Below are 13,283 nucleotides of genomic sequence, written 5' to 3' on the forward strand. Positions count from 1 at the left end.
CAACACTGCTCCACTGGTCAGACTAACTGCAACCTTTTAGCTGTTTGTGAGAAGAGCATCACTCATTACATGGCAATTCCATGAGCAAACTCAGCAATGAGGCTCTCTCCAGCATCACAAAAGTCAGAAACCATCAATTCCAGCACTCCTCTAGTCAGTAGTCCAACTTCCCCAGACCATGTCTTGAGCACAGGTAATTTCTAGACACACGTTCTGAAATATGTATTATTAAAAATAGTTTCAATGCATTTTACATGCTGGAAAACAAGAAGAGGAAGCAAGAAAATCAGGGAGCTAATTTTGATTTTAGCAGGCAACCCTCTTCTACTAGTTATTTAATCAGTTTTCAAATTCTGCCCTAGTCCCTGCCTACAGCAAACAGCCTGTGACAGATGGTGGTTTCACCCCATTCCCCTCACGTAAGAGGCCAGGGTGGCAGGAGGAGCCGATGGGGTCCCACCGACAGACACTCAGACACCCGCTGGTGGCCCTTTCGCTGGAGCCAGGCGCCACCTCTCGGTACCAAAGGCACTGGGGAAGGGGAGGATGCACCCAAGAGCACCACACCACTTCTGTTACGCTCAGTTGCTACAGACCCAGCTACACCAGGGGACATGGCAGAGAGAGTGACTCTCGCTGGCCTCAATTTGGACAGCACAGCCACCAACACCGTGAAGATGCTGCTTATACTCAGGAAGGAATCACTAGGGATCCTGGGTACAGACTGAAGCCCATGCAGCCACCTATTCCCACATCTGCTAACCTACCCCCTTTTTATCTCCTGGGCACTGGCTTGGCTCAGTAAGGAAGCCAGAGTGGGATCTATTTCTATTTTCCCCACCCTAGAACCCATCTGTCGGGTTCCCAAGTCTTTCAAGCCCTGTCAGACAGTAACTGTACTTCACACGAAGCACCCCTGTCCATCACAGACCCTAACAAATTCTATTTGCTGCTCTGGCTGAGACTCGCCTGATTCACCTTTCCTTGGCCCCAGATAGCTGATTTATCTGCCTGGACGGGTAGAAAACTGCCTAGATTCATCTGCAGGACAACTAAAGCTCTACAACAGCAGCTGGAAGCAGCCTGTGTACATGGGGGATGGGAAGAGGGATGTATGCATAGTCTAACGATCGTTTAAATCTGCTTATCTTCATCACCACTTGGGAGTTTTTCAAGACCAGGCGGGTGGTGCTTTAAAGCTGAGAATCTGGTTAGCAGAGCTAACAGGATTTCAGAGATCACCAGAGATTCAGAAATTCCCTCGATGCTCATTACTAACAGCCATTTCAAAGCACAAAAATTTCATATGTAAACATATAAACTGATGAGAAAAGAGAAAGTAAGTCTCAGCAGAGACATACTAAAACAAATAAATGTGCCCTAGTTCTTCAAATTCTAATATGCACCAAAAAAATGCATCTTCCAACTGTATTTACTGAGCTAGAGACGAGGACTGGATTCTGTGCTTTGGCACTGCTAGGTCCTGGGGCAAGTCAGTACATTTTTCCCTGCCACTTTGTACAATTGGGAGGATAATACGTCCAGGCTATTCAGATTGCAACTCCTCTTACACAGAGAATTTAGCCTAGGAAAGAATAACCTACACAACCTTCTCAGCACCTAAACATACAGGTGCTCACAACACATCTTTGGGTGCAATACTTCAATCAAAAGCAGCTCTCAGACAATTCCTTACAATGCAAGGTTAAATCCAAATTATGTAACTGTAACACCCCCTAGTAACTGCTCTGCCACATCAAGCAAGAGAAAGAAGGATAGACAAAAGAATTAAAAAAAAAAACCCTACTTACTTTATACAGCCAATGATGACCTGTGTCAAAGGGTAGATCAATGGCTCCATGACCTCGCTGGGATAGATTGTGCTGAGAACCCGACACCAGAAATGCAGGCAGTGGATATACTGCCAGTTATAAACAGACTGGAAGTTCTCCTGCAGAAAAGGGAAAAACACAGGCACAAACTTGAAAATGTGGCATTTGAGAGATGTTCACTCTAGTATCCTCTACAGGACTCATTTATTGAGCATTCTCTAAGAGGACACTGTGTACTGTTTAGAGGAATAACTAACATCATAGCTGTCGTCGTGATGCTCGTGGCTGACCCATCATCCAGCAAGTTCAGATGCTGCACTGGCAACATCACGATCTGGTACTAGTTAGTGCCTTGAAGGAAACAATGAGCAACACACAGACTGCTTTTCTTCACAAGTATGGCTCATTTGGGAAGGATGATTTAATGACCCAGCTCACAGCAGATGGTGGGATGTGGCCAAGCATTAGGAAACCTTTAACTGTTCCATTTACCCACAGTCCCTGGGACAGAACCTGGTCTCCCACAGGTAGGAAGTCTGGAAAGTGGTACCCCTCTCTGACACCCTTGTAAATCGTCTTCTGGCCTCTGCAGGCCAGAGAGGGGGTGTCTGAAAATACATTATATACATTATATTATCACCAGGTCACTGAGATGTACCAAGCAGCTCTGTTCTCAGCTTCTCTTGCATAGGAACAATCTGCTTTTGTAATCACCTTCCACAACCACCCACTGCTCAATTCAAATTAATTCAAATTAATTGGCTTATCACTTGGATTTGTATATTTTCGTTGTGCTGTTGTCATTTAAAGTTCCTATAACTCTCCCCAGCTGTGAAATCAAGTGGATTTAGGTCTTGTCTGGGCCAGGACTGAGCGTGTGAGAAGCCAATGCAATCCAATTAGGGCATATGCAGCCCAGACTTCATTTATCTCTGCTAATTTATCCCCATGTCTGAACAGACAGGAGATTTAACTGGTCACCAGTCCTGCACTGTTTGGGAGCATCTGAACAATTAATCTATAGGGGTCTGTTTTGCTAAACATGAATAAAGCCAGGATTAGCAATCTGACTCAGATTTCCGAGGTCAGACTGGAGGTGGCTGAAATCAGGGCAGCTCCCAAAAGGTCTGAGCTGCTTTGTTTAATTAAGTCCTTTAAATAGTATGGACTTCACTGGAAAGAGGCACACACCCAAGTGATTCCTAATCTTCTTTACCCTGGGTTTTGCAACAGAGGCTGCAAACAGCAGCTTCACAGAGTAGAAAAAGGGTGCCCAAGGCAGAAGATGGAAAGCGCATCACAAACTCTTGCAAGCCAGGGAGAGAAAAGTGACTTCAACCCTGCAGTTGTCTTTCCTCTCCTTCCTTGCTGAAATTCTAAACACAAGTAACTATGAGGTGATCCCTGAAGCTCCCAGCCCCTGGCAAAAAAATCCTTGGCACGTTATGAAATGGGTCAGACACAAGCACTGACACTTTAGAGACACTACCAAAAGCCTGAAGTGGCTACTGTAATTTTCCCCTCTCCACACATTCCCCACAGGAGGGTACACTCCTCCCACACCGAGGGGTACCTACCCTCTTCTTTATCGTCATTGCACTGCGCAAGTGAATGGCGAGCTGACGGATATAGATGAAGGCATGCTGGTAGGAGGTGTGTGTGTCCAGGGCATACATCTCTGTCAGTGTGCGCTGCATGAAGTTGATCATGGGCAGGACATTGGGAGAGGTGAATCTGGAGTTCTTCACAAATGCGATGTACATTTGCTGTGCAGGAAAAATGACAAGATACAACCACATTAAACAGAATGAAAACATTCTTTCACTCACCTTCTCCACCCAAGCATGTCCAAACCAGGGGTGAAGCGTTCCTTTTACAAGACACTTCAAAGGAACACGCAAAAATAATAATCCAGCCTGCTCCTTCTTCCAGGGAGATGGCAAAGAGTCAGAATCTTTTTGCACTCACACATTGTTTAGCACAGAGCTTGGAGATGTCCCTGCCGCTGCTTCTCTGCAAGAAGACAGGAACTGTGGGATGGCTTTGAGCCATACATGCTTATGGTTGGTCATAGCTCTCTTTCTGTAACAGTGGTACCTAAGCAAACTTCACTTGGGAACCTCAGCTACTGGCTGAAAGATCAGAGCAGCTCAGTAGTGCTGAGTAGTGTGTCAGTACTTGAGGAAAGCCCTCAAGAATTTGGAAGATGAGTATTCATCCAGGAGACAGATGAGTACCAGAGGCCTTCCCTGCTAAGACCCTGTGTGTCTGCAGCAGGAAGGGCAGCAGAAGGAAGCAGGATATCATTCTCACCTAACATAGAATTTCTTTCCTGTTTAATTCTCTGGAGGTAGTCAGCATCATCTCCAGCACCTCCCTTACCTAACAGGCTGCAGCTCATGCTCTAAGGTCTTTGCATATAACATGAGAAAGAAAAGCTGCAGAGTACAGCAAGTACCAGCCTTACCTTGAGCAAGGGACTTAGGTACACCTCTTTCTTGTAGCGGCAGATCTTGTTCAGCACAAGGAAGGCCAGTACTCTCACTGTTTCCTCACCTGTGCTCCACAAATTAATTGCTTGCTGGAACAGAAAATAAAAAGATACAGATAAATGAAAGGACAAAGAGCCCCTTCCTCACCATCCCCCAGACAGCAACACCACACTAGATTACACATTTGGCCAATACATCTTCCAGCCCAACAAAAAAAAAATCTGGGTTCTCAAAGAATGCTATTAAAGATGCACTTGTCTCTAGAGAGGGGACACCAGGGTTTGATTTCTGAATTTATCAATGTTTTTTCCCCTCTGGGTAAACAGGTTGCAATTCCTGACATACATCTCCTGGTGGTAGTTCTGACTTGAACATTCTGAACTGGAATGTTCCAGTTCCCCTGGACATTCACTGTATTAATTCAAACGACAGAGCAGCAGGAGGGTTTGGAGCCAGAGACAGGAGCTATGTAAGGCAGCACTTCTGCTGAGACATATCCTTAGTCACTCTGGTACACACATGATGACGAGCACCCAGAGCATCATAAAAATTCCTACACCAGCTGGAGAGGGGTAGGTTAGTCTGTGTACATGTCCGGGCTAACACACAGCCCACCACTGACATGTAAAGTCACTAATCTGAGCTTTACACATCTCTGCATTGCATAAACCAATCATATATTGGTCTCTCCCCTCAACTTCTTGAGGAGCAACTGAAGAGATTTTGTTCTTCCCAGGCCCACCTGTGTTTGCCTGTTCAGAGTATAGATTCACTGGGACATGGCTGGCCCTGTCAGGAAGCATCTGGCACAGAAGGACCACAATCATGGCTGATGTCTCCAAAAACTAGTTACCTCATCTGCACTAATGAACTCTACAGGAAATAGGAAAGATTGCAGCTGCAGGGCTGAAAAAGCCTACTCAAAAATCCCTACTGTAGCAGTGAGCAGACTGCTCCACCTTCAGATATGAGGTGTAGGAGCCTCCCATCACTGTGTACCAGTCATCTTTATCACCAAAGCGTTCCCAGCCTCATTTAAATGTTGTGTTGCAGCTTTTCATTTAAATGTCACCCTGTTGCCTTCTTCCGCTCTTCCACGCCTCCTTTGTTGTTCTTAAGTGCTCAGCAGTTGTGACTAAGTTTCTGCAAAAATATTCCACCCCCAGCTCTTGGGAGTGAAATACTATCACAGATGTACACACAGGCTCAGCACACAGGCAGCAATTACTCCACCTGCGATGAGGAAGCAGACAGCTTCCCCAGAACACCCCCATGTCACTTTGCATGGGGATTAGCAGGAGCTACACACAGAGCCACGTTCCCACTCACCTCAGTGCGAGAGTGCTTCACAGCACCTAGAGGGCCTGGGAGAGAAGCAGGAGTCCTTTCCAGGACCAAAAGAAAAGCAAGGGAAGAGGAGTACAAGAGACTGAACTGTCATGGGATCTGGCCCAAATATCATGAGAGGCTCATCTGAAGGGGTAAAGAAAGGCCCTCATAACCAAATGATGTATCATAGCACATCATCTTACCTTGAGAAGTGCACGGCACTGCTTTGGAAAGGACAAATAATAAGGCACTGTGGAACACACATGCTGAAGGACTGCTGCACCAACTGAGGCTTCTGTTAAACAAGACAGGAGCTATGGAGGAAAAACAAAACGTGATCCCATTTAGTGTGTAGTCCTCAACACCTCTTCCTTTACCATTAAGCATCTGTATTTTGCTGTTTCCAAATATTTGTGTGTTGCAGAAGATTGGAAGAGCAGCCTTCCCTCAGAAGAAGATCAAACCCCCAAAAGCTCTATCAGGAAAGGAGCAGATACATGGCAGGTTAAATAACTCCCCTGAAAGTACATCATCCTGGCAAACGTGAGCTCAGGCTACTGGACTCGGATGGCTAATGGCGCCTGAGCTCATCACACAAAACCTCCTTTGTGTATACTGCAAAAGCTAAGTCTCTATACAGTTTAAGACCTCTTACAGATGGCACAACGCCAATGCCTCTGTCATCTCACTACAAATGGTCAATGCATGATGAAGACATGCTCAGCCCACACAAGGCTTGGAAATAGACCACCTGAGCTGTCTGATGACTTACTGGATTTCCCTAGGATTTCTTTAATGGGAAGCTGGAATACTATTGGGTATCCAGAGGTTAACTCTAGCTCAAGGAAAAGGTTAGACAAACTATTTAAGAAACAACATCTTGGTATTTCCAGGTTGTTCAGCTGAGGTCACCTGGAGCCAAACCCAGAGGCGTTTGCAGTTTCTAATTTGAAGACAGTAAGCTCAAAGTCACTTCAATTTGAGAGAGGTTCTGTCTGATGCAGTGCCCCCTCTTGCCTGCAATCCCAGTTGCTGGAAGCAGAGGCATTTTTTCTACTTTTAACTTTCCTCCTCATTCTCCTCCTTGCACTGCAAAGATTCTGGACTGAGGGGTTCTCCTTTGCAAAGTCCCTCACACACCAAAAGTAAAGAAGATACTGTTCAAAAACTACTATGCCAGAAAAACACTGTAGTAAGGCCTGGGACTGAGGGCACTCAGAGTAAGCACAGGACCAGGGATTACTTCAATGGGACTGCATTGCCAGCTTTTCCTTTTCTACTGCAATCTTCCGCTGCTGGCGGGAGGCACCATGACTCGAGAAAAAAAGCTCTGCTGATCAAAATGCTCTTTCTGCTAAGTCATTCTGCCAGCTTACAGCTAAGAGCAATCAGCTTTTTCTTTCCTTATATCCCTTACAGATGCAAAAGCCCATCTGTCTCATTCCAAAATATCCAGGCTAAAAGCCCACTGATGCACAGACTGACCCCAGTAACACAAACACACTGAAGTTTCTTACTTGTATGGTACAGCTGAGGTACACTTTTATGTCCAGTCGCAGCTTGCTCCAAAGTGGGCTGGTGGAAGGGAGAACCACTCTGGAAATGAGCAAGAGTTGGGTTTAGCTTTAAAAAACCTCACCAAATAAAAGATTTCAGCAGCACAAAAAACTGAGTTCACTTTCAGTGAGTAAAAACAACTGCTTGCAAAGCAAGAAGTAAGAGAAGTAACAATTTTGTCACGGGTGAAAAGAAGTACTTCTACTCTAAAGCCTGAAGCACAGCATTAGAAAATTCAATTCAAAGAGCTTCCCAGCAGAGTACCCACATCTCTGGAAGTGTGATACAGGGAGCTGTGACAGCCAGAAAGCCTGGTGGAGACCTGAATCCCTCACACTAATGTCATCTTCTAGTCAGACATTCTGCAGCCACTGCCTGAGAACAGAGCAAGCTGGCTTAGAGCAAGAAAGTCTATTTTTGGGATCGAACTAGTTGTGAGACATTTGCTCAGTCTCTTCTAAACCTTTGACACTGCACTCATGAATTAGTGCCCCCAGGCCATCCCAAAACTCAGACACAGTCTGTACAAGTCAGGTCTGGGGAAGAAAGAGGCTGGTATTTACACAGAGAACTGGCATTTACTTCTCAGACTAGGCACCACTGTCAACAAGGAATGCAGAGTTTAGCTCTCTTCCCTTCATCTATGACAGGGAAATTAAAAATAACTGCCACAAAAACGACCCTGGAACCAAAAACACTTCTGAAAGGCATTCAATTATCACTCTACCCAACAATGGGAAAAACAGAAGAGCTCAGACTATGAAGAAAGTAATAAAACTGCGTCCAGCTGAAACTCCAGAGAGGAGGGAAGTAAAAAGCTTCTGTGAATGTCTAGTAGGAAACAGGCACAGGGACTAAATAAGGCTGCTCCAGCTTGCAAAACATAGTGGGAACTTCACAGCTTGTTTTATGAAACTGGGCTCATAGTCCCCAGCTATAGTATTGGTTCACCCAGCAAAAGTTCAGACTGGTTCTTACCAAGTTCCCAGCACTTTTTCCAGTTGCTCCTGGAAAGCCATGCTGATACCCATTCAATTATGGGCCCAGCCTGACTCTGAAACTCTTTGAGCACCAACCCACACAACAGCCAGAGAATTCCCAGCTCCCAGGCAGCAGCTGAGATTTCAAAATTGTCATTCCTCCTCTCTAGTCAAATCCAATTGCATCAGCAAATGCGATACAGAGGTACTGGACCAATGCTGCCATTCTGGAAAAAAGTGAATTGTACCATTCTTTGCCCAGTTGCATGCTTGTTTCCATTCCGTCTATGCTCTTAACAGTGAACAGCTCAAACTCAGATGATTCAGCCCACAGAGCACCAGACTCCAGGGCACAATACAGCTGCTAAAGCCCGGGATTAACTGAAGTCGCATACTTAGAGTATCTCGAGTTGGAAGGGACCCATAAGGATCATCGAGTCCAACTCCCTGCTCCTTGAAGGACTACCTAAAACTAAACCATATGACTAAGAGCATCATCCATACTTGCGATGCTCGGCCTACACATAGGCAGAAGGCTTGGTCTCTTTCTCTGAAAACCAACTCTCAGCGCCTTAACAGTACTCCTGAGTGCAAGCACATGCAATTCCAGATCTCCTTCTGTTGAAGCCACATGTTCTCTGCAAATGGCTGGAGTCTAATATTAGAGAGGACACACTTCTGGGGAGGAAAGGAAGAACCTGGATGACTGTGAATAGAATCAGGCTGTAGTTCTGAAAAACCCCAACTAGCTTTCTCTCACCCGCAGTTCTCAAATCTCCTCAGACTTACTTTAGTTTGTTCTTTGGGGTTTTCAGAAGCAGCAGCTCCTGCAGGCAGCGGAAGAGATCCCGGATGCAGAAGGACACAAGGGCATTGAACACTGGTCAAAAAAAAAAAAGGCAGTAAAGAATTTGTAAATTATTTTCCATATATTCCTGGTTTCTCAGCTAACCTGAACAGAGCTCCCCAAGGAACTGAAGCCAGTAATTCCCATAGCAGAACTACTGCGTTTCCACAGGCTTCCTGAAAACATCACTTTGTCTTACCCTAGAATTTTTTATCTAAACATCAAGATTGCAACTGACAGCTTTCTGGTACAGGGGCCATCTCTTTGCTCTCTGAATAAATAGCATGAAGCACAAAAGCAGCCTGACCCATGACTAGGAGTCTATACTATCATCAATCTCCCCCAAAGCATAATGACAATTAAAGGCACTTTTTTAAAAAAAAAAAAGTCACAGAAATGGACATGTGAATTCTACGTAATGTCTTACATTAAAGAACGAGATTTTACCAAAAGCCATGAAAGAGATATAAAAAGCCCTATGCTGGGCAAGAAAGGATTAAAGAGATCACGTGGGTTTAAGCAGTCCCACGCCACAGTGCCAGTTCCAGATGGCACACAATAACAAGCTGATAAAACACAGTGAGAAAGTACCTGCTAATTTAGTGGCCAAAGTAGGCAGGCTGCAGGTCCCTTCCTCCGAGACACTAACAAAGATGTTTCCCTCTCAGTTACAAGTCTAAAACAGCACTGTCTAAAAAACCTGGAGCTTATGCAAAAGGGGGCTAGGCTGGAGAGAGAGGTTGCATCTCATTTGTTCTACAGGCATGATAATCCCATAGAGGAGATCTAGCCATGGAGCATTTTGAGGGGTCCTGGCTAGGGGAATGTGAACTTAATAGTGCAACTGAACTCTGAACTGTTGTGAGGTTACAGAATGTTATTTGGTAAGAAGACTTAAAATAGTCTTGTAGGATTAGTTCTGAGAGGGAACACCAAGAAGCTGCAGCAAAAGTTGTCCAAAAAAAGGTGCACTGCAAGCGTATGAACAGTACCTAGCTTCAACTTCACTCTAAGAAGTCTGGTGAATGAAGGGTGGTACTTTCCTCAGCAGTCTGCAAGCCCAGCTGCTCCAGGCACACACACTGAGAGGAACACCTACACACTGGGACACCAGAAGAGATACCACTGCACAGACTCACCACCAGGAAGAAGTTAAGCTACTTAAGTGAAATGTAGCCTATGAAAGGGTAAGTTAAGTCCTGCCAGTACTTATCCCCACTCTCTTCCAATAGCTAAACCTTCCCTACCAAATTACTTCCCTTCTCTCAGAGTAGTAGTATGGTGACCAACTCACCTGCAGCATCAGTGACTTGAAACTTGCTGGGATCAGCCCCACCGTTATCTCCTTTGGTGGTTGCCACAGATGCTTTAAAGGCTTGAGTGATTTCATGGAAAAGTTTTGGTGTTAGCCTTCTCTGGGGAAAGAAGAAAAAGGACTGCTGAGGAGAAAAAGCAAGCAATATTCTGAAACTCTGAAGCACTTTACTGGGACAGGAGTATTGGAATTCACTGTAAGTTTGCAAAAATAGCTCCATCCTATAATGCAAAAGAGAAATGTCAAGACAGCACTAACAAATGCTAGTGGCCTTCACCTGCTCTAGAATGGGCTTCTAGGGCTTTTAATTGGTTGGGGGTTGAGCAGCAGTGAATCAGCTGCAAGGAACTATCCAACTGACCTTTCCCTCCCCCTGTTAGTCAGAAGCAGCAAGCCATTTCATCACTACTCAAAATATGACTAAAAAAGTTCTTGGAGCTGCCAAAGGTACAATGTTCAGCAAGAGGATGAAAAAAATCAAAAAGTTAACCATTCTGACCTTTTCTGAGCCACACAAGTTTCTCTAGCTTCCCCCTCAGATGGAGTGCAAGTGCTCTAACCTTGCAGCCCACTAAAAAATGCAAAGACAAGTCATGCTGAAGTAACAACAGCTCTAGGAGTATGACCTTGTATGTAGGACATACATCTTCTCTGTAGATTTTTGTGAAAGATGAACAAATCAAAAGCTGGTCTTTTAGAGGCAGCGACACATGGGGAAGAATGTTTAAAGGAGAATGCTCAAGTGCCTTGTGTTCCAACTCCCTGCTCACCTCTGCAGCTTTTTTCCATTCTTCAACCATTTTCAAGCTCACAGGGATGAAAGAAACTCTCTTCCGTTTGACTGTTTCATGTTCTTCTTCTTCTTCATCTTCATCACTTGCTTCCTAGAGAAGTCGGTATCAAGACTGAGAAAAGGCCTATACACTTCTTTTCTGGCCCCACCTCTTTTGCTGAGTAGCTACTGAAGCAGAAGGCAGGCAGCAGTGAATTAATGCTGTTATCAGCACTTTGTGTAAAGCAGTAATGCAATTACGAGTATTACAAATTCCAAAAAAAGCCACTTACGCCCTGCAGCTTTGCTACATAAATACAATGTGCAGTAACGTAAAACATCAAGGAGAAAGCATAGCACTTGAGGCAAAACAAACTCTCATTGGGAAAGGAGACACAAAACCAAAGCCACAGAGAAAATACACTCCAAGGCTCTGCTTTCACAATCCTTAACAAACTCCTCCTTCTCAGTTCAAATCCACAGCTGACTTCTGGATTACAAGCCTGTACACCTGCAGATGATCTTTGGAGAAGCCCCTCCCCAGCCACCTGTGCCACTGTAACCCCAAATATACTTAGGCCTTGCACCAAAACTCAAATACTTCACCTGTAAGTAATTAATATAATTGATTTCAGCACTCCAAAATAGAGCCTAGTACCTCCAGTGTGTCAGGTGGTACGTGCAACCTCTCCTCCTCCTCATCAGAACTGTCTGAAGCATCAAAATCCAGCAATGTGCGATCATTTTCCTCCAAAAACTTATAAAATTCAGGATCTTTGTCCTTCAGCCGGGAGAGCTGATCTTTATGTTCAGATGCCTTTCCCTTCTTCCTGGTAGATAAGAATTAACATGCATTTATTCATTGCTCAAACTTCTGCTGATACTGGAAGAAAAGCAAGCAACTTCTGGGCACTAAAGCACACCTGGGGCTAATCTGACTGGTGATGGATTTATCAGGGCTGTGGCCCCAGTTCTCTATCCCATTTAACACCTGCTCTAGAGGACTTGCAAAAGGTTATTTTAATTCAGCACTAAGAAATCTTGATAGCAAGCTATCAGGTTCTACTGGGAGACTGACCAGAGATAATGAAAACATCTTGCAAAACAAAAGAAAAGTCTGTTTCTCAATTTTTCAGAATTACTCCCATAAGCTTTTCATAAAGAACACTGAACACTATACTGCCAGAGAAATCTGACAATGAAAGCTCAGTAAAATCTTGTCTGGTACTAAAGAATTGTTTTGGCTTCTAATAACAATTAGCAATGCCTAAGAACTATTTCATCATTTTCTACATGCAGATACTCCAATGTTTTTCAGCAAGAGCAAGCACACACAAACTGAGGAAAAACAATATAAGCTTTGCCTGACTCCAACATACTCTGTAAAAGATTAAAAGCATATATAAGCTTTTTTCCACTACAATCACTGAGTTAACACAGGTACAACCAAAAATCTGACTGTCCCGTAGCCTGTAGCCACATTATGGTATTGAACGCAGCGCTTTTAGACACCTCTGACCCAGTCTGTCCCAGGACTAGCTGCTTCTACAACAGATATTGCCACAAAGATCCGCGGTTCCAGATAAAAACAGGCAAAATAAAAAACCCGAGCAACCAAGAGCGCGTGCTGAGATGCGCCAAGCCTCGCCCGAAGCGGGCGAGAGGCCAGCGCTACCTCCCGGAGGGCCCGCACGGCCCGCCCTTACCTCCCGGCCGGCGGGGCCTGGAGCGCCGGCCTCGCCTTCCCGTCCTGCCGCGCCTTTCCGCTCTGCCGCCGCTGCGCCACAGCCCCCTTGGCGGGCCTGGCGGCCTCCTCCTCCGAGCCGCCGTCAGGCTCCGACTCGGAGCCGGCAGCGAGGAACTCGTCCAGGCTCAGCTCCGCCAGGCTCCTGGGAGAAGCGGGGGGGAAGCTCAGCGGGGAGCCAGGCCCGCAGCACCGGGCCTGCCCGCTCACGGCGGCCTTGGGGCTGACGAGCCGCACCTGGGCCAGCGGCGCCCCGTGGGCCTCCCCGGCGGTGCCCGAGCCCGCGGCCGGTCCCATCCGCCCACCCTCCCCCGCCCACAGAGTGCCGCCGCCCCTCACCTCCTGCCGGCGGCCGCCATGCTGCCCGCCTCGCTGCAACGCGGCCGCCACTTCCGCTCCCAGCGTGCCGTGCGGC

General features: G+C 45.9%; 1 protein-coding gene across 1 annotated transcript in view; it reads right to left on the reverse strand.

Annotated features, from left to right (window-relative positions):
- NOC2L (NOC2 like nucleolar associated transcriptional repressor) overlaps positions 1 to 13,262 on the reverse strand; it is a 41,219-nt gene extending 27,957 nt beyond the window's left edge. The window contains exons 1-11 of the mRNA XM_068414361.1: positions 13,208 to 13,262; positions 12,831 to 13,013; positions 11,783 to 11,954; positions 11,123 to 11,236; positions 10,332 to 10,452; positions 8,980 to 9,070; positions 7,171 to 7,249; positions 5,857 to 5,967; positions 4,300 to 4,413; positions 3,410 to 3,598; positions 1,812 to 1,951 (exon numbers count right to left, since the gene is read on the reverse strand). Coding sequence (XP_068270462.1) covers positions 1,812 to 1,951; positions 3,410 to 3,598; positions 4,300 to 4,413; positions 5,857 to 5,967; positions 7,171 to 7,249; positions 8,980 to 9,070; positions 10,332 to 10,452; positions 11,123 to 11,236; positions 11,783 to 11,954; positions 12,831 to 13,013; positions 13,208 to 13,227 — 1,334 coding nt within the window. The 5' untranslated portion in view covers positions 13,228 to 13,262. The remainder of the gene's footprint in view (positions 1 to 1,811; positions 1,952 to 3,409; positions 3,599 to 4,299; positions 4,414 to 5,856; positions 5,968 to 7,170; positions 7,250 to 8,979; positions 9,071 to 10,331; positions 10,453 to 11,122; positions 11,237 to 11,782; positions 11,955 to 12,830; positions 13,014 to 13,207) is intronic.
- Between the last annotated feature and the right edge of the window lie 21 nt (positions 13,263 to 13,283).

This window comes from Nyctibius grandis, chromosome 17, assembly GCF_013368605.1.
Source record: "Nyctibius grandis isolate bNycGra1 chromosome 17, bNycGra1.pri, whole genome shotgun sequence".
Lineage (NCBI taxonomy): Eukaryota > Metazoa > Chordata > Aves > Nyctibiiformes > Nyctibiidae > Nyctibius > Nyctibius grandis.